This window comes from Perna viridis, chromosome 6 (assembly GCF_037379345.1).
Source record: "Perna viridis isolate PV_CMFRI_1.1 ecotype Kerala chromosome 6, ASM3737934v1, whole genome shotgun sequence".
Lineage (NCBI taxonomy): Eukaryota > Metazoa > Mollusca > Bivalvia > Mytilida > Mytilidae > Perna > Perna viridis.
In genome coordinates, this window is record NC_142450.1 from 47,285,003 (window position 1) to 47,307,372 (window position 22,370).

Here is a 22,370-nt window from a genome sequence, read left to right on the forward strand (position 1 = left end):
AAATAAAATAATGACATAGACACATTAATGACCAACATCGTCAAGCACTATTACAGACATTACAGTGAAATCATTCATTTGTAACCAAGCATCATGCTGCAAGTGCAGCAGACAACTTGGAAATAGTGGACAAACATACGAAATCGACAAATTAGATTAAGACAACAAAAAATCACCATACTGTCACAGAATATATTAAATATATGTTGCCTTTTAAAGTCCCAGAACTCCTACAAATTTAGTTGAATCAAAATGATGGCGTTGTATGCACATCTACATGTAATAACCATATATACTATGATAAATGGAAAGAATCAAACAAGCAATTTCAGAGGAGATACATGTACTTCTACAGTCTTAAATTATTGAAAAACATTGAAAATATTCTAAGTGTGATAAATCCTGCAAAATTCATTATACTTTGAAAGTACTATTGTATGTGGGGTACCAGTTTTCATGGTTTTTGTAGGCCAGCCAAACCATGAAATTTGGTTTCCAACAAAGAAGGAAAATACCATTGATGTGACTACTGAAAACCTAAAAAATTCAAGAATCCGTGAATTTGTGTTTCTTCCTTAATCAACAAAAATTGGTATCCATGAATTCAAGTACTTTCACAGTAACCAAAATGGTGGTGCACATCTACATTTGCCAGCAATACATCCAACTAAATAAGGAAGTTATCTGCTGCATTGATTCAGAGAATATACATTCGCTTATGTTGCAGATTACCATGGACCTCCCAAACTTTACAATTTATAATAATAGTAATTATATCAAACAATTACTAGTATTGTAACCGTAAATGAAATTTTAAACACATGAGATATTAGTTTTTCACTGTGACCTTGACTATGAAAGAAGCAATCCTTCATATGGTTTACCACTGATAAATACATGACTAGTATCTAATTCGCAACAACAAATACTTCCAGTATAACTAGGCATTATAAACATAGCAGGGTCTTTAATTCCAGACAATAAGAAGGCAACAAAGAAGAAATTTCCTTTAAATTTATATTTCCTTTATTGGAAAGAAAATGGCATTAAAATACATAAAGTTTGTATAAATAAAAATTGCATGTAACTTGTAATAGGGGAAGAAATACTATAATTAAACATGTGTAAAATGTTATCATTCATTCATTAGTGTTAGTATAGTACTCATCATATACACCATTATCTCAATTTAACATACTAGAACTTTTTCTGAAAGGGTTTAATATTATTAAAAATTGAGAATGCAAAAAAAAAACTTGATGTCAATTGCAAGGCACCTTATGAAAATTGTTGGATTGAGTTCTTCTTGTTATTTTTTAATCTATCTCATTATAAATATCAAATAAACGCTAACATCAAAACAAAAACCACTTAAAACTCCAGCTAATCACATGAAATATACCTTTTTCATTCCTTTGAATTTTTCCCCTGTTCACTATCTAAAACATAAAATAAATATTTAAATCATTTCTTTATGACACTGTTCAATTCATACCATGCTTGTATGATAAAAATAACACACTTACAATCAAAAACTAACAATAACAAATTATAAACAGGGGGAGAGTTCATAATTGTAGCATTTTCTGTCCATAACAGGGGTTTACTTTTTAATCATTTTCTTAAATTTTGGATCAATTTTAACACCTAGTAACTAGTACAACATATAGAAGTAGAAATATTCCACTCATTTTAAACTCTTTTACTCCCAGCACATCAACAGTTTGAATTCCTATTTAAAATCAAAACAATGTTATTTCATATTAGATGTTACATACAATGAGTATGCTTCAAAAGTTACCAAGATGAAATAGAATTCAACACCACATTGTCTACATACATTTCTACACTGGTTGAGGATAGAATTCCCAAATACCTTTCAATCTGAATTTCTAAGAATTTTACTTTTAATAGATCAAACAAAGTCTGAGTATCACTGATACATAAATATGTTTAGAAATACTTGTCAGACAAATCAGAACAGATCAGCAGTAGTTAAATGATTGTGACCAGAATGGCTTATTATCTGGTCTTAGTACTCACCAATAGATCACATAGAGATAGACTATTCTGTCTGGAGAGATAGACTATTCTGTCTGGAGAGATAGACTATTCTGTCTGGAGGGATAGACTATTCTGTCTGGAGAGATAGACTACTCTGTCTGGAGAGATAGACTTCTGTCTGGAGGGATAGACTATTCTGTCTGGAGAGATAGACTATTCTGTCTGGAGGGATAGACTTCTGTCTGGAGGGATAGACTATTCTGTCTAGAGAGATAGGATGTTTGTAATAAGGTGGGCTTTGCTCCTTACTTTCTGAAGATCTTACATGGTGAAATCTATGATTATCATCCAATTGTAATGAGATTTTGTTAAGCTATCTGAAGACTAATACACCCCTTATAGACAGAAAATTAAGCAATTATTTACATACAAATATCACTAATACATTGCTGTATTCTATATTGCAAAGTGAGAAATGGAATGATTAGTGAACACCTGATAACTGTTTCTATATCCCACCATCAGAAAACAATATATGGTTTAACAGTCCACATGATATATGACAATCTGGTGAGGAAAATGAACGAGGTGACAACTGACTCATGGATTAATATGTATTATTATAACAAAATACTATTCTAATGAATATTCATGAAATTATTATGCATCTTTCTATCTATAATTCACTTCAATCTTACTAATAACTGTTGTACTTATCCCAATTTTATTAATTGAATTACCATATTTTGGTGTGTATAATGCACATTTATGTATTGTACGCAGTAATCCATACAGGTTTTAACAATATATTAAATCTTAATACTAAAGAATCTGCAAGATACAATTATAGATTCAATACTTTTCAAGTGTTGTTTTTAATATCAAATACAAAGACTAAATATGCAATTACTGACAGTGGATTGTCAGAATTACTAACAGTGAATTTGTTAGATTTAATAAGTGCAATATAAAAACAGCAGTTCCATACCCCAGATGATAACATAGGGAGACAGTTTGTATCATACTCTGTTAATATCTCAGTGATCAAATGGAAATGTGTATGAAGAAATAAATGTGACCATATTCCTACAAAGTTTTGTTTTGCAGTACATAAGCTTTGAGTATGTATACATGTACATCTAAGCAAATACAAATGGTTAAATAGAACAAAATAAAGAGACACTTGTGCTAACTATGCCATAAGGTTCTTAAATGTGACATTCAATGAGTATTTTAAAGGGAAAAGGTCACCTTCAAATAGAGGCATACTCAAACTACAAAATGAGAACTGACAAATTCCATTTTACATACTTTCTCTTTCAATGTTTTAACAGATTATAACTGAGGACAAAAGGAATAGTATAAATGCAGCATTGGTTATTCAAAAGCACATCATCAACCGATAGCCATTTTATACAACTACTGTAACTTGATAAATGACCTATAATCATATATTGCAGCCACCCATCTAGGATCTTCTGCCTGTAGTGATGGATGTAATGGAAGGAGTCGTATCCTTAGCAACTAATATATCTTGGTCATAATGTCAGTGATGTAGGAATGAGTTAAACAGGCAGGATCCACTCACATAAAAAGCACCTAAAAATAAATAATGGTTAAATATAGAATGAAATGATGGGTTGGAAAACATAAATCACTAACAATTCTCATACCTCAAAACTAAGAATATATACAAAAAATGAATAACTTCCTGACTGCTGGAACCTTAGGAAATAGTTCTTTTCAAGGAAAATCAACAACCCTTACTCAAGTCCATCAGAAACATCCGTCTTTTGAAGTCACATTTCATTTTAAGTTATATATATATATGTGTATCAATATCAATATTCATATTTACTCTGAAAATGAAGTGTTTCAAATGTCAGGCTTGTCATTTTTATCTAGTTATATTGCACACACGTGATAAAGTAGTATTTGCACAGAATCACATCCATTAACAAAGCTATTCACTGATCGACAAAAAGTAAATCTCACACAACAGAAAATTACAAATAGATTGCTAATTTACTGCCCCCTTTTCATCATGCATGTAAGTTGCAGTGTGATCAAGGTTGGCTACGAGTTTCCTCCCGTACTATTACTTGACTATACAATAACTTACCATAACAAAATTCAGATCTTTCTTATATTTATTCTGTACTGTCTTTTCCCTACAAAAATGAGAAAAATAAATTTAACTGAATGGAAAATTTATACTGGTAACATAATGTTTTGATATGAAATGTCCTTGTATTTAACTGTGTGAAAATCTGAAACTAAAGAACATATGAATAATATCAATTAAAATACATATGTTGCTTTATATCAATTAAATATAACAGATAATGTCGCAGGTTAAACAAACATAATTCCTACAGAAAAGTACAATATTTATTAAAAGTAACTGTTTGTAGCAATTTTCATGGGTATGTCATACCAAAAACTAAAATCACTAATTTTACTCTGAAAACTACAATGCTATATATGAAATGCACATAAATTAAAACTTCATAAACTTTATATTTTGCTCAACTACAAGATTTGATATTAAATTATTTACAACTGAAAGACCAATCACAGTACATGACATAGTTGTAGTACTATCATATTATACACATACTAAGTATCTAAAGAGAAATATCTTGCTAAAATCATTATAAAAAATTTACCTGAAATATTATATAACACTATCAATGGTAAACGTCTGCTAAAACACACTTGCACATCATATGAATAAAGAAAAGATTAGAAATTGCACAAGTTGATTAATGTTAACTGCTATTATTTTTCATATCAACATCTAATTACTTCTGAGAAAACTGGTACATTCAAAACTTCATGAAACTTATCTACACACTTTGAAGGCCCAATGGCATCCAACTGGAAATCTTTTTTTAATCAGGACAAATACTGCACCATTCAGACAAACATTCCAGGTTATTATGTTCCATGGTATAACACTACATGCTGAACTGTCGTTATCTAATCTAGATAGAGGTCCAACTTCTGAACATAAAAAAAAAAACTGGAAACTGAACACTTGCTGTTTAACACCATGCCATTAAATCACTGTATAATTACACAATCCATAACTTTCATTATGGTAAACTGCACTCCATGCAACCGTTTTTTTTTTTTTTCTCAATCATAACAAAAACATTACATTTTGTTAATATGCTGGTTGCTAGCTATTTCTTCTATAAATATTAGACAATACTGATGTAACTGGATGTTGCACACCATGCAGTCATGCTTTTTACCTAGTTATCCATCACTTCACGTCTACGACGACGTCTCCTCTCTGAAGCTGATTCCTCCTCTCCAGCTGCCTCAGCTTCTCTTTTAGCTCTCTCCTCACGTCTACGCCTTCTCCTTTCTTCCAAAGACTCAGAGCCTGATGGTTCTTCTTCTGCTTCCTCCCCTCGTCTCCTCCTTGTCGATGATGATTCTGCTTCAGCTGCCATGGCCTCTTCACGTTCCTTTTTCTCCCTCTCAAGTCTTCTCCTCCTTCTTCTGGCCTCTAGTGAGTTATCCTCCTCATCCATATCCACAGGCTCTGGTACTGCCTCTTCTACTTTGGGAGACTCCTCAACCTTTTCTTCTTTTGGAGGTTCTTCCTTTTTTTCCTCCTCTTTAGATTCTTCTTCTTTAGCAGGTTCTTCTACCGTTACTTCTTCCTTTACTGGTTCAACTTTTTCCTCTTGTTTCTCAGGCTCAGCTTCCTTTTCATCTGGTTTTGCAGTTTCTTCAATTCTGGATTCCTCTATAGATGAATCCTGTACCTTTTCTTCTTCTTTTTGTTTTTCTCCAGCCTTTTCCTCTATTTTAGATTCTTCAGTTTTTTCCTCAATCTTTTCAGTATCATCTGTCTTAGTTTCCTCTTTTGTATCATCTGATTTTTTCACATCCTCTTCAACTGTTTCTTCAGTCTTGAGCTCAAACGTAGCTTCTTCCTCAGTGTTTTTATCAACAGTGTCTTCTGCTTTATTGTCTGGTTCATCAATCGTTACATCCGATGAAATGGTAAATGTTGCAGATTCATCTACTTCATCTTTCTTTTCTTCTGAATCTTTCTTTGAAATTAAGTATAACAATTTAAGAATTTGATAAGGATGTTCCTTGTTTATCATAGTAAATCGTGAATATTTTAGTGAATATTATGTTCCTTTTACATTGACCAGTTGAATGACTGACCAGATAAAAGTAATTTCAGACAGTGAAAAACAGAGTAACAAGATTCTGCGAAAGTTCCAAAGTAAATCTTATTTATAAAAGAGAGTTTTTGAAAGGTAAGTAATGAAAGGTGAAAGAACAAGAGAAAGTGAAAACTATTTCTGATATACTAGTAATTGTTTTAGAACTAATGAAATGAATAGACATGTACATGTATATGTTATTATTGTTTTTCTTTCCATTTGGGGCATGCTTTTTACAATCACCTATTTTTTTTTCAGTTGAAAGTAAACTTAATAAAACAGACAAGAAGATATACATTATAAAGATATGATCACAATCATAATTGGTTAGTAACAGTGGACCTACAATCTATAGAAATAAGATTTTTAAGAATTAGTAACATGTTATTGAGGACGGTGCATTTCTTACACTTACTTCTTCAGTCTTGGCTTCTTCCTGTAATGCAATACAATTTGTTTTAATATAATATACAACACACTATCAATAAAAACTTATCAATAAAACCAAATATTCCTTTAGACTAACCTTACATAAGATACATGTACCTATGCCATCGTTATGAACCTATTCATGATATATATTTGCTAATTTTAAATTCTACACAAAAAATGTCTCTATCAAACATATACAATATTCATATTCAACAGAATGTTATAAATGCAACAACAAAACAATCAACAATTCTTCCATATTCATAAAACTCAATAGACATATCAGTAATTATATGTGATACAGCCTGTGATAATAATCCAATTTCAAGTTTCTGTTGCTTTTCTTTACTGGGAATGACATTAATTAAGTAGATTTTATTTGGAAATTTTTTCAAGTTTATCCTGAAATGCTTTATTTGCAGTATCTCGGGTCAAAGATTTACATAACAGGCATTCAATCTAAGCTCTTTTCAGATTTTTTTTTACCTTGGATTCCTTCTCTTCTTCAACTGGTTTTTCCTAAGTAAGAATATTTACATTGTAAATACATTTAAAAACCAAAAAGAAATAGTAAACAGTTATCTTAAAAAGAACAAACATGAACATGACAAAACTTAGGAAGATTTTAATCTGACAATTTATATGTATTACTATAGGATTCTAAACCTTATGTGTCTTTATGTGTGTGTAAATTTATAGTTTCCTTATAAATCTTTCCAATTAGATTATCCAAATGTAAAAGTATTCAAATAAAAAATTAAATACATTATTTCAAATTTTTCTTTATAAAAACATGCAGAATCAAGAGAAGATGCTAACACACACACACACACACACACAATGATCCAGACACACACAAGCAATGATCCAGACACATACACAATGATCCAGACACACATGCAATGATCCAGACACACACACACGCAATGATCCAGACACATACACAATAATCCAGACACACACACACACTGATCCAGACACATACACAATAATCCAGACACACACACACAATGATCCAGACACATATACAGTGATCCAGACACACATACAATGATCCAGACACGCACACAATGACCCAGACACACACACAATGATCCAGACTACTTAATCATTTATAATAACTATACAGGCATAGGTTCATTTGTAAAACGTACTGATACCAACATAAAAATAAAGAATTTAAACCTGCAAAAATCATGACAAGACAGTTAAATGTTGTACTACAGTAAACAATCTTAACTGAAAAGGTCCACACCATGCTGAGTACATATACTGGATAAGGTTTCTGGACATCTGATCAAAAACTACAGGAACACACACATCTTTCATAAATGGAAAGTTCTTGCCCTATTTATAGATCACACAGCAGTCACTTGTTCCAAAATCAAAGCATGCCTTTTTTTTTAGGTTCCAAAAAAAGGTATCCAGAAAGAAAATGTGTCATATCTAGTAACATGCATTAATTGACCACTTCATGAAAACACTCAGAAAGAAAAAAATGTCATAGGAAATAAAACCCAAGGTAATAAAACCATGCCATCAACCTCAGTGGTAACCTTCTCCTCAGCTTTGTCCTTTTTATCTTCTGGTTCATCTGTTTTATAATCTTTGGATTCATCTGACTTAACCTCACTTTCTTCCTTTTCGTCAGTTTTTGTACCATCCTTACTATCAATATCATCCTCCTTTTTGTCATCTTTTTGTTCTATAACTGTTTCATCCTTCTTTTCATCACTTACTTCTTTTTTGTCATCTTCATCTTTCTTCTCGGTCTCATCTTTATTTTCATCAGTAGTTTCTGTTTTATTTTTCTCATTTTCTTTGTCTTCCTTTTCCTTTTCTTCATCTTGTTTAGCTACATCCTCTATCAACTCTGATTTTTCCTGAGATGACAATATTTATGTATTTTCTCCAAATATTTAAAATGAACAGTGATAAAACATGAGAAAACCTGGCCTTTTTGTCTTTCAAATTCATATTTTATTGTAATCAAATGTGTGAAAAGGTAACAAATTGAACTGAAATCACTATTACGATGGGAGCATATAAAAGGTTTTATTTTTTTATTTGTTGCACAATTTTACTAAAAATTATTACCACTAATTATTGGCTTTCATGGAATTGGACTACTTATTAATTGATTGATCAATTATAAATGAGAAGACAAGACTGTAGGGGTTGGGAAGGCAGGGGGCATGAGCCTTTTGCCCCTTCAGACAAAGAATGACCACTTCACATAAAAAAATTGATTTCCTTTCCAACCACTGAGACTGTTATTACAAATTGCACATCTGCTAAATATACTACAATCACACACACAAATATCTTAAATCTAATCAAGTTACTGGTCATTTAAGTCTGACAGGACTCAGATGCAAACAAACAAAAACATTACATCTAATCTATGCACTACATATAAAATCATTCTGCATTGCATATTTTTGAAAAATCTTAGTCCTATCCAAAAAGGAGATTACTTTCATTTACACATGTTTATTCTCACTCTTTTACTGTAAACTATAAAAACAATCTAAATAACTTGTATATTTGACACACAATATAAAATACATTAATATCTTCTATTTCAAACCTCCATAAAACATTTTTTAACACATGCTAAAATGTGCAGGATTATAATAACACACACTGAACAATACCAACAACATAACATAACTAGAACTGTAACACCCTGCATATAAACAGTCTTCATATCAGGCACCAAACATTTTTAGTTTTGAATAAAACAAACAGATCTAAAATATCTAATTCAATAGTGATGTTTACAGACAGTAGTTGAACATGTATATTAGTTTTGCTTAACTTCTTTTACTCCAATAAACTCTAAGCTCAATTTACTACATGTACGAACATGTACACATCTAAATCCAGACAAAAATTCAACTTGCTGTTAAAACTCATCAAATATTGTTTGGTGTGTACTATTATCTATACCAATTTGTATTCCTTATAAAGACTGTTGATGTCAGGGATTAGTATAATAAAAACAAATCATTCAAGTTTAGTCAACTTATACTTTCAGGTGTAAATGATGAATCAAATTATCTAACTACATTTGTATATCAGTACCATACTAGCACGCAAATGTCAACATTCTTCTATAGAAAATTAAATCTTTTCTGAAATCATCTGAAAATTCTGGAGAGATAATTAATATATTTCAATGAAACACCTTGAATAAAGTAAACTGGTAATAAATTAGACACCTTTACTCAAATCTCTTAAGATTAAAAAAAATTAGACATAAAATTTGTAAATTGAGATATGATAAATTGAGATCATGTTAAGAATGAACTGTAAATGTAATTCATGCTCATGCTTGGTAACCATGGATACCTCGTCTTTCTTTTCTTCACATTCTTCCTCCTGATCATACATCATTAAATTAGAAGTACAATGGTAATGTAGAAGTACAATGTTAATGTACATAAAACCCCAAAAACACCATAAATAATCAGATTTCAATAAATTCATGTGTACATACATGTACATGAAAAATAAACAATTAAAATAATCCTCCAGTCCAGATATCCACACTTTACATTATTCATGGATGGATGAAAATCAAAGCAAGTTTAAGTTAGCCTCATTAATTTTTATACTTATATTGGTTTTAGACATCTGTAGTGATAATGTTTAAAAAAAACATGCTCATTCAACATTTTCTAACAACTGAAAATAAAGCACAGTGTTCTCTCTAATACAGAAATGGAGAGGTAAAGCATCCTGTCCTCAAAGACCCAAGTATTGATAAACAGTGTCATCTAAGCCATCTCTATACAAAAATACCATTGATGATTTCATTTTCCTTCAAATGCTTTATATACTATGTGTATTGTAACAATATGATAAATCTGAGAGTCTGTGGTACACCATATGTCTAGCACATTACAAGCTTAAGTGTCCTGTTCCTGTGTCCCTCTTTTTTTTTCAGATCCTTGCTAGAACACTGAAGTATAAGTTTGCTCGGCTTGATTTTACTCTGAGTAATAACTGGGAGTACCAACAAGGTCAATCTGCATTGCATATATATACCTACTGATACCTAATGTAAATACTTCCACATATTCTTCTGTTTGTTACACCAGAAAAAAATATTCATTGAAATTAACCTTACCCCTGTCACAGTGACTGTTGCTTCACTCTTTTTTACTGGTGAGGCCATCTTTAAAAATTCATACATAGTTTGTTCTTCTATGCTCATGTCAAAGTCTTCACAATCCTGTAAAAAATAAATAAAAAGATCTGTCATATTAAGGTCAATGTGTACAGTGTAGCCTTACCATATCTTCACACATTTTTTAGAGGTGTTCTTGGTTTTCAAGGAACATTCAAGTATAACAGTAACTGATCCACATGTAACAAGTTAATTAATACATGTTTAACTTATTTCAGTAAATACATGTACTTGATTTTTTTGTGCAATTACAGTATCAATGTTTAAGAAATGTGGTACTTATATTACATATGTAACATTTGAAGAAGTCAGTGAGGTGGCATTAATCAATGAGAATGACAACTGCAGCATGGAGAGTTAAAAAAAAATAAAAGTCCCTTCCTACCAACCCTGTTTTTTTCTTTGAGGTGACCAGAACCACACACATTTTTTTTATTTGGCCTCATCTCTGATACTTACACCACAATACTCATCATCAACAAATATCTGAGGTGGCAAAGGAACTGCTCCTTCCTTCTTAGTTTTACTATTTGCTCTCATAAATTTTTTAGGTTCTTCATTTTGTGGGTCAGAAATGTCAATTTCTTCAAAGTCAATTTTTAAACTCTGTAATATATCCTTTATGTGCTGCTGTTCTTTTCTCATCTGCAAAAAAATCGATAGTAGATGATAATTCTATACATGTAGGTACAAAAGTAGATGTGGCTTTTTTGTATACAACTAAAAATATTGAGACAAACTACTTGTATAAACTATATGACACAGACATACATGTACACTTAGATCAGATATAAAAGTACATTTCTAGCTACAGTATCTGCTAGCATTTCAGAAAGTCAAGAAAAAAAGACTAGTACATGTATGTGTAGCAAATCATGACTGCTAACTTACACTACTGTCAACCAAAATTTTATTTTCTCCCTTCTTAACAGTGGAGTCACTCATGTCCTCCACTGTGACTCCACTGTAACTCCACCTAAGTAAAAACTATGATGAAATTGCTCCATTTCTTAACTTTTCAACATTTTTTCTGTCCATAACTGAGAACTGTTATTAAACTGCTAGAACCATTGAATATACCTTGGTATAAAGACAGGAGTAGTAAACTATAAACACTTTTTGAAATGGTGACTCCACTCATATATCTCCAGTGTGGAGAGTGGAGTAATTAAAATTTGTGTTGACAGAAGTGTACATGTACAAAATTTGTAGTACATTTTGTACATGTATGATGTACATAAGAAGAACTACAACATGTACATGTATAAACATTGAAATTAAAACCCAATTAGAATTTTGTACATGTATGTGTAAACAAAAAAATCTGAACTATTTTCTTGTAATTACACCTTACAAAAATCATTTTTTTTAAAATGCATGATAAATCTTGATGTATTGTATCAAATGAGAACTGTTTAAAATCATTATGAAGTCTCTGATCACAAGCTTATAATCAATCACTAAAATACTTTAGATATGTGTAAGTTATAAAGATCATGGTGTGTACAAATGTAGAACAAAAACAGATGTTTGTTTGTACTCATAAATAAAGTAATTAAAAGTATAAAAATTTTCCTGCAAACAATACATGTAGCTGCAACATTTGTTGCAAATAGTTGCCACAACATTGCTGCAAGTAATTGCGGCAATGTTGTAGCAAATGTTTGCAAGAAAACTTGTTTGCATATGAAAAATGAACATTTACTACAATGTTGCAGTAAATACATTGTATTTGCAGCAATATTGCAGCAAATATTTGAAGGCTTATTTTTCCATAAGAGGGCCCTATGAATGGATTTTGGTTGGCAAAAAGTCCAAAAAGTTGCATGGGGCATCAACTGTAAATCATAATTATTTTTTTCATTTTTATCAATTTAGATCGAAGATCAGAACTGATATAGCAGTCGCCAGAGCCTTTAGATTTGATAAACCTGTTAGCATCTGAAATCATCTTACACTACAACAGAAAAATAGTCCCACTGGTATACCCAATTAAGGTTCAAAGCAGATAGTTACAGTTTTCACAACTAACTTTCCAGTTCACAGGCCCCAAATACATTTTTCAGGAATTTTTATATAAGTGACTGCTGGCCTGTAGTAGTTAATTTTACAGGCCCACCTCCATTTTGACAAGCCTTGGGCTTCAAACTATTTCTTAACAGTGAAGACTGTAGTAAGATCCACTTTATGAGGTATTTCTTACATATCATATTTAATTCTATGCTATATACACCAATAAACAAATTCCCAATAAACAATTTATACTGCAAACTAAATATGATGATTAATTTGGTTTGTATTAACAAGGAATCAATTAAAAATAGTTGACCTCTAACCTCACCAGCACTTGTTTATTTCTATGCATTTACTTGAATAAACCAATTGTTCATTATATTATATATGTCAATATATTTAAGTAGCCTACAAATACAATGTTCTTAGACCCATAATAAATCATTTGATGTTTAGCTAGAAATAAAAAGCCTTTGCGATTATAAATAGTCATCATTCATAGAAATGAAAAAGAAAGAGCAATGCTGTATGCCAACTGAAAGAGCTGTCCTCAGATATTTCATGCAGGACCTGGTGAATCCGTATATTTACAAAAAGGGGGCAGTGGTTCTAATCAAGAAAATTATGTAAAGAAAGAGGTTCCAGACAGGGACTACACTCCCTGTTCCAGACTATTTGCCACTAATTTTTTGCTCAACTTTTAACAAAAGGGTAGCATAACCCCAAAACCATCTTCATCTATCACCAACTGTATCGTGTATTTTTATTACGGTTACCACCCAGTAACATCGGAAGCCCGGAGATAACAAAAACAATAAAACTTAGCTTACTATGGCATAGGAATTTCGATAATGCATTTCTAAGGAATGGTGTCCGTCTGATGTCTGGTGATATTGCTTTTTGTAATAATTATAATCATATTTGGCTATTTGGCCATGTGTTATAATGATACGGCCATATGTGCTTCAGGACCTTAAAGGTGCATGACAAGTGTTTCCTGCACCAGACATAATTGTTGAAATTTTATTCAAAGACTTTGGCGTTTATCCCAATGTACATGTACGTGTCCCCTGAACTAGGTGTCCAGAAACTAAGTATTTTTACATGACACACAAGTGTCTATGGGGTAACTTGTAGGACTTGAGCTGTATAGCTTATCAACTTAGAAATTTGTAGCTAGTTGAGAGGGACATGTATCTAAGGGCATGCTTTATTTCAATGATTGTGGCTAAGTTTGAATGATTTGACAGACAGTTTCTACCTGGATATCATAAATTGAATTTCGACTTGAAAATTTAGAAATTGGGAAAGGCCAAATAGTAGTTTGCAGTTCAATAGGGTATGTAAGTCTCGTCATGTGACTCCATGATTTTATGAGAATGGGTCCTCGTCTACCATTCAAATGCATGGAGATTCGTCATTAACACATCAATGGGTTCAATATTAAAAGCAAAATTTTTTTGTGTGTATACATACTGATAAAAATGACAAATATCTAGTTCTACATAATAAAAATATTAAGAAAAGCATAAAATAGAAGATTTTGCATTGTGATTGCAGCGTTTCGATTTCCCAGAAGTAAACAATAAAATGCAGATCGGTTTTCGGATTTCAATATATTCAACATCGGAAATTCCGGAAGGGAAACTGAAACCAGAACAAGACTTACAAACCCTATTATGCATGTATGTATGTTAGATGTTTTGTATTAATGCATCTAGGTGTTCCATGTAAACCAACACTGAACTTGAATATTTCGCCAACTGGCGCACTGCATGCTACAATGCATCACAAATTTTGTTGTGTGTTTATTAAATGTCTTTGGTAATCAGAATGATGAAATTAAATAAATCAAAGAGTTCATTCCATCCGTCTGTCTAAATAGGTGATAACATGAAGAATCATAAATATAGATAGAATTCAAATTTCAGTCTGATGGGATTATTTGTACAAAAGATGTTGTTTTTTACACTCTCCAAATTTTGTTGGTGAATTGGAGTTACCTTTCAATATCAACCATTTACAACAATAAGCTAGTGTATTAGTATGTTTGAATTCGATCACCTTACTTTCCTTTTATCCCTGCTTTTATACCATCTCTACTTTTTTTGACAATTATTTGAGGCATAAAAATTCAAACGATCAATATAAATTGATTCAATACATGAGTCCTTTGATTTAAGATACAGGTAATTGAAAAATTATTTTGGTTCACCTAAACTGCAAATTAAAACTCATTTTACCTATTGAATTACTTTTCAAGTAACAGAATTATCAATTCACTTACAAAATAAGCATTATTTTATCTAAATAAAACATTTTATAAACCCAAAATGGATATATAGTTGTTTTTCATTTTTACAGAATGCATGCCATTATATAAGTTTTTCAAAGGGACATAACCCACCAACACAAGAAAACCTGGTTGGCAGTCTGATTGGGGAAAGGAAAAACAGTACACATTTTTCTTTGAGACTTGAACTATTTTTACTTCTGTAAGTAGCTAAATGGTTTGAAATTAATTATTTAAAAGTATCCAAGTGCACTACTGTCAACACAAATTTTAATTTCTCCACTCTTCACAGTGGAGCACCATTTCAAAAATTGTCTGAAGTTTACTACTCCTGGCTTTATACCAAGGTACATTTAATGGTTCTAGCAGTTCAAAGACATTTTTCATTTATGGACAGAAAAAAAGTTGAAAAGTAATGAAATGGAGCAGTTTTATCCTAGTTTTTACTTAGGTGGAGGACAAGAGTAACTCCAGTATGAAGAGTGGAGAAATAAAAATTTTGGTTGATGGTGGTGTACTAACCATAGCTCCAATAAGTCAAATATTGAATTTTAAGTCTACTGGTCTACTGCTATCCATTGCCTTAATCAGAAAGTAAACCAGTTAGAGAGTTAGTTCCCTTTGCTCAAAATTAAAAAAAAACCACAAAGTTGAAATCAGGAAAATAAGAATAGTCAAATAGTCAATTGACAAAGTTATGTGTATAAGGCTTTGAAAGTTAATTTATTATCCTGAAATTGTTAATTGCTAATTTGGATGTTATCATCCACGGATTTGACACGATTGGCAAACCTTTCATCTCAGATTGACAGACTGACTAAAAGACAAGTTTTATTTAAAAGTCAGTGCATTAACTTCCAACAAAACCTCTGAAGAGCATTTAATGGACTATATTGGTAAAAGCAAGACCCTTCTGGAACAACTCATGTTGATACTTAAAAATTACATAACCTCACTTCTCATTCAGTTTTTGCCTAAAAAAAAACGCTCCATTGAATATACCGGAACTTATGTGTACAGTGATTGGGATTCAAATTTTGCCAATGGGACTATGGCCCCCTTACCCTTCAATTCAATGGGAAATTTTCAATTTAAATGGGACAAAATTTGGAATAGAAGCTAAGGCCGGCTAAACGTAGATATTGAAGACCAAATGCAGGGATTTAGCCAGGATTTTCAACCCATTAGTCACTTTTGCCCAAGACTAAATCTCAGTGCTGTTTTTTCTTTTCCATCGCAAATTTATCAGCATGCATGTATATACATATACTTATAACAACTATATTATAAATAATAACATGTTCATTGTAAGTTGCTGCTCGCCAACCATTATATGTTTTTGAGTGCGCTAGTAACATCTGACTCGTGTGTTTTATTGGCTGAAGTCACTCCTTGCTCAAATTCTGGCTTCATGGATTTGGTCTGGACTGCCCGTTTATGATCAGCAGTGTTGATGTGCTTCTGTATATTATCTTTTAGGAATGTGTTGCTTCCGATAGAAAATGTATTGGTAAGTCCAGCATCTTGGCAGTCATGGTAGTACATCGCCCTATCTTTGCAAAGAAATATCTTTGACCACTCTGGTTTAAATTTTGACTTTAATAGTCGATCACTGCGACTCTTTGTAGTAGTTGACTTATTTTTAGACTTTTGACCTTTAGGTGCGTTGTCATGTGACGACGAACTAAAATAGTTCGTAATGGCGGACATAGTTGCGATTCGAACTGTGATTGAAAAATCCAAACATCTTTCCATTATAAATACATACGATGACACTTTGAGTACTTTGAGGACGTGTCACAGCGCTCAACAAACAAATCATTACCGTTAATTAATTTGTTTGTCGGGATAATTAGCCTCAACCAGGTACTCAAGCAAGGTGTGATCAAAGGTGATGCAATCAAAACATTGGTCATGATTGTTTATTGTAAAACCCTAATTGGCTTGGGAAAGGTAATAAAGTTGTCAATTAAGTCAGCACTCCACAGTATTGTAGAACTGCCTAATTTTGGTCTTGTAATCTGACGCTTTGTAACATTTATCACTTTAAAAAAATGTCAAGCATCTGTAAATCTATATATTTAGAAATAGCTCTAGCCAAGGCCTTCAGGATGCAGTAAAAATTTTCTGGAAAAAATTACCCACAGCATATAGGGTTACCATAGAAACCATGCAAAAATATGCGAAAATTTGCAACAAAAGTTCATAAAATCAGGTTTAAAAATATCAAATTTCCCGCAAAATATCTGCAATTTTTATTTCATCCCCTGAAACTGTTCAAACTTTTTCCTTCGAAAACCCCTTCCTCATATGGGCATCGCCGGTTAGATTTTGAGCTATTTCACTTTGTAATCCACTTATTAAATTTAGCATGGTGAAAAATTGACTTACTTTCACTTTCACAATGAAGTCAAATTGTCATTGAAAAAAAGCCCCTTCAACATTGAAAATATATAAAACATTGCAAAATACTTTTAAAAGTCCCCTTTTTTCATAAAATGTTTTATCAACAATAGATCCTTCATTTTTAATCACTATAGCAACCACCGGTTTCCATTTATGTCATTTTTCATCCCTAGCCAAAAGTGGGAAACTAAACTAAACTGTGGAGTGCTGGCTTAAGCAGAATGCAATATTAAATATTGTAATTTTCTAGTTATTTCTTGAAAGCTTACCTTCTTACGAGTACAATGATACCAAATTTATCATAATTGGACAATTGATAACAATTTTAGAGGCATTCTCATTCTAGGCTATCTCCTCTTCATTAGTGTAGAACTTTCCTTATACCTAAGTGCAGATATGCATTTCACTGTTTTGCTATAATCATCTTTTAAATGAAAATTTCCACTTTACACATACAAAATCACAACCTATATATACTTATAAACCCTACATTTGGGGTTTTGTAAGCTTCTAACACAGGTTTTATGCAAAAAAATAGTGCATTTGAAGCTCATCGCATGAAAAATCACAGAAATCTGAATGAACTGAAAACCAAATACTAAAAAGCCCACTCCAGGTCTAAGGTTATTAAACCTTTGCTTATTGTGCACTTAAAAGTAGCCCGGTTAACTATTTTACATGTAACCTGCGCAAATATTTAGCTTTTAAAAATATATTTCATTCTTTGTGATGGCAAGAGCCATATTCAAACATGAATCAGTTCAATGTCTGTTCTGTTAACTTTGCAAAAAATCTGCATAATTGGTTGCTAGGGACTTCTTAGCTAACAACAACATAGGTCCATACCATAAGTTACATTTTTTTAACCCTTGTATCAAAGCATAGCATAAAAACACTAGTTTCTAAGAAGTAAAGCAATTTTTTAAATGTGTCTGGGTATAGGCAGCTCCCTTTAAGCCAGCACTCCACAGTATTGTAGAACTGCCTAATTTTGGTCTTGTAATCTGATGCTTTGTAACATTTATCACTTTAAAAAAATGTCAAGCATCTGTAAATCTATATATTTAGAAATAGCTCTAGCCAAGGCCTTCAGGATGCAGTAAAAATTTTCTGGAAAAAAAATTACCCACAGCATATAGGATTACCATAGAAACCATGCAAAAATATGCGAAAATTTGCAATAAAAGTTCATAAAATCAGGTTTAAAAATATCAAATTTCCCGCAAAATATCTGCAATTTTTATTTCATCCCCTGAAACTGTTCAAACTTTTTCCTTCGAAAACCCCTTCCTCATATGGGCATCGCCGGTTAGATTTTGAGCTATTTCACTTAGTAATCCACTTATTAAATTTAGCATGGTGAAAAATTGACTTACTTTCACTTTCACAATGAAGTCAAATTGTCATTGAAAAAAAGCCCCTTCAACATTGAAAATATATAAAACATTGCAAAATACTTTTAAAAGTCCCCTTTTTTCATAAAATGTTTTATCAACAATAGATCCTTCATTTTTAATCACTATAGCAACCACCGGTTTCCATTTATGTCATTTTTAATCCCTAGCCAAAAGTGGGAAACTAAACTAAACTGTGGAGTGCTGGCTATGAGGTCATGGGAACATCTGAGGCTTTTTTACCAATATTTTTTTGGGGGGGAGCAAAATATCAAGTGACGAATCTTGCATGAGAAAAATTCGCCACTTTTGAAAATCATTCATCAATGGCGAAAATGGCGAGCGCTAGCTAAATCACTGCAAATGTAACATAAACAAACTTTAATTTACACTGCAGATCAAATATTTATTAAGAGTCAACAATTAACGTGTCAATTAATTGTCACATCAAATCTCTTTTCTTTTCTATTGTTTGAGTTTTTATACTAATGTATTGTCTAGTCCGTTATCATAGCCCACAGATCCGCCATCACTTAGGCTATTAAAGTAGTAAATCACAAATGATAGGAAAGATTCAATTTTTTTTTTGTTTGGCTGCAATCAGAATTTGGATTTGTTTGGGGTGTTTCAGGACCAGAAAATATGACTCCACCATTATCAATATTTTCAAAAGGGGGTTCATAATTGTGTCTTGCTGCCAAGTTAGTTTCTACAACAAATGCAGTTTCATTCTGGTAATTACCATCATTAATATTTTTTTAGGCATTGAAAAAGACACCTCCATGCATTTTTTACTGTCACAAGTAGTGGACAACACCCCACCATCAATGATGGAAACTTAATGCGTGCACATGACACGACACATTAGTCACTCAATGGGCCATTCTAAGAGAAAATGCAACTATGGCGCTTGGCACACGGTAATCCCAATCACTGCAATACATTAAGCTTCCTAAAAAGAAATATAAACATCAGTTCCACCAAGGTAAAGGAGCAGGCATATAAATCGCTAGTCAGGCCATCACTGGAATACGCCTGCTCTATTTGGAATCCATACACTATAGATGACAAAAACAGAATAGAAATGATTCAAAGGTGTGCAGATAGGTTTGTGACAAAAAGGTACCACAATACCTCATGATACAATAAATTGGAGAAGCCTAGCTCATAGAAGATAAGACACAAGTGACAAGATTAATAATATTATACAAAATCAATTATTCCCTAGTTGCCAAAACAGACCGGTTAATTCCACCTCTCAGCAGGGATTGACACTAACTTTTTTATCTTGGTTGCCACCCAGGCTCCTAAGTTAAAAAATCTAGGAGCCCAGAAAATTTTTCAGAATATTAGTTTAATGTGTAATTGTTTGAAAATACATTTCTTTTCAAGGGATTTTAAAAGTATTATGGAATAAACTATTTATTTCCCTGTCTTCAGTTTATTACCTTTCGTTTTTCTGCAGGAGATCGTTTAGTTTGTTCCTTCGCAATCGGCTTTACCCCTTCAATGTATCGCCACATTTTACCATGGTCTTTACTAACTGGTATTTATTATTTGCATTTGTACGCAAAATTCAACCAGTTGCAATTTCCGGTATGCCTAAAAACCGGAAAACAAACCCGACCACGTACCAAAATTACGGTCGTCACTCGGACGACAAACAATGGTTATTATCGTCACCCAGCAAAAATTTAAGTCGCCACGGGCGACTGGGCGACTGTTAGTGTCAATCCCTGTCTTAGACAGTCCCGAAACACTCATTGTCCTTCCAAATTCCTCAGTGTCAATTACAAGTCAGACAATGATCTTTCTTTCCAAAAACCACCAAATTATGGAACAGTATACCAGAGAACATTGTTATGAGTGACTCAGTCAAAAGTCATTTCAACATGTTCAATTTACACCTACAGTCATTAAACATCTACTAATGTATATAGTTTTAAACTCACTCTTATTGTTTATTTTCAGATTCATATTATTTTTAAATTCAATCCTATAGGAGAGTTCGCCAATCTCATTAGTGATGTCATATTCACTAATTTGCATATCATTAAGTGCCAAATTGGTTGGCAAATAAACAACTAAATAAACAATTGACAATTTCATGATTAGAATTCCAATTTTCAAAACTTTATAACTTATTTATTTAATATCCAATTTTGGTTCTGCAAAATGTTTCATTTAGATAAAATAATTTATGTTATGTATGCGAATTTTATAACTCTTTCGCTTGAAAAATAAATTTGTAGCGATATTTACATGTATATGTCTATCTCTATTTTTGTATAAAATTTGGATTAAAACCTTATGTACATATAGTCTAATTACTGAATATTTATTTAAAAATTCCATGGATAAAAAGAATTTTATTTGCAATGTTGGGAACCAAAAGAATTCTTCAATTATCTTTAAAAATGAAAAAGTTATGATTTAAAGTTGATGCCCCATGCCACTCAATCGATTTTTTGCCACCCAAAACCAAGGGCGCATTTCTTTTACCCGAATCTGAAACATGATTCTGAATCATTTTCATGTTTCACTGTTTCTTTTACTTGAAACAGAAACATGATATCGTAACATTTGAAACATAAGTGATTGATGTTTCAAACTGAAACACAAACCGAAACCGGTCCCGATATTATTTTGCTTCGCTACCAAGCCATTTTGTTACTTTTGAAACATGTTTGTTTTGATAGAAACTGAAACATGTTACAGTTTCTCAAATGTTGTATTTTTAATCACCGAATCATGTTTCTGTTTTTTGAAACATTGTACTGAAACATTTTTCAGATTCAGGTAAAAGAAATGCGCCCCAGATCACTGGTAAGTGATTACATCACGAAGAACTCCTATTGTTAATGTTTAAATTCACTAGTTTTAGTTGGAATTTGAAAATAGCATGCACAAAGAAAAGTGACATTATCTTCAGCATGTTGAAGTTGGTCAGGAGATTGTAGTAGAAGTAGAAGACATGAACATTCAATTAAGCTTTGGGCAATATTTTACTATTACTATTCCTTGATTTCAGCAGTACTACCAGTACGGCAGTAGCATAAAACACGAACTTTAATAGGTCTCGGCAAGAAGTAAGCTTAGACACGCGTATTTTAAGGGGGAATGTATCTTTGTCAATTACATAACATCTATTTGACATTAGTGGGTTTCTGTGACTGTGGCCCCGAGTGTGGGTGGGGCAAAACTTTCATGAAAAAAAAATGGTTTTTAATCTCACCTTGCTACTCCCTGCTACACTGGATATATATACTTTAATTACCATTTTGAAAGGAATATAAGATCAAATAAACTTTTTACTACGAAAATGCACAAATGTATATGTATCAGTCAGCGTTATCTGGTAAGGATGGCTCAGGTTTCGCTAGATTTGCATAAAATAATTCCGGGTAAGTCTCTCACCACAGAACGTCAACGTTTTT

At 32.1% G+C, this 22,370-nt stretch overlaps 1 protein-coding gene across 5 annotated transcripts; it reads right to left on the bottom strand.

Annotated features, from left to right (window-relative positions):
- Nucleotides 1–1,003: 1,003 nt before the first annotated feature.
- On the bottom strand, nt 1,004–22,361 carry LOC148615310 (uncharacterized). 5 transcript variants are annotated; one of them, XM_088590201.1, is made up of 10 exons: nt 22,169–22,361; nt 11,287–11,472; nt 10,768–10,872; nt 9,987–10,016; nt 8,372–8,515; nt 7,119–7,151; nt 6,616–6,636; nt 5,265–6,077; nt 4,127–4,175; nt 1,004–3,603 (listed from the first exon to the last, which is right to left on the bottom strand). In XM_088590201.1, the coding sequence occupies exons 1-8, from the start codon at nt 22,211–22,213 to the stop codon at nt 5,265–5,267; spliced, it is 1,377 nt and encodes a 458-aa protein (XP_088446327.1). In that variant the 5' UTR covers nt 22,214–22,361; the 3' UTR covers nt 1,004–3,603; nt 4,127–4,175. The 5 variants fall into 5 exon arrangements, with proteins under 5 accessions (XP_088446327.1, XP_088446326.1, XP_088446324.1 ...); XM_088590200.1 differs by having other exon boundaries at nt 8,189–8,515; XM_088590198.1 differs by having other exon boundaries at nt 8,177–8,515.
- Between the last annotated feature and the right edge of the window lie 9 nt (nt 22,362–22,370).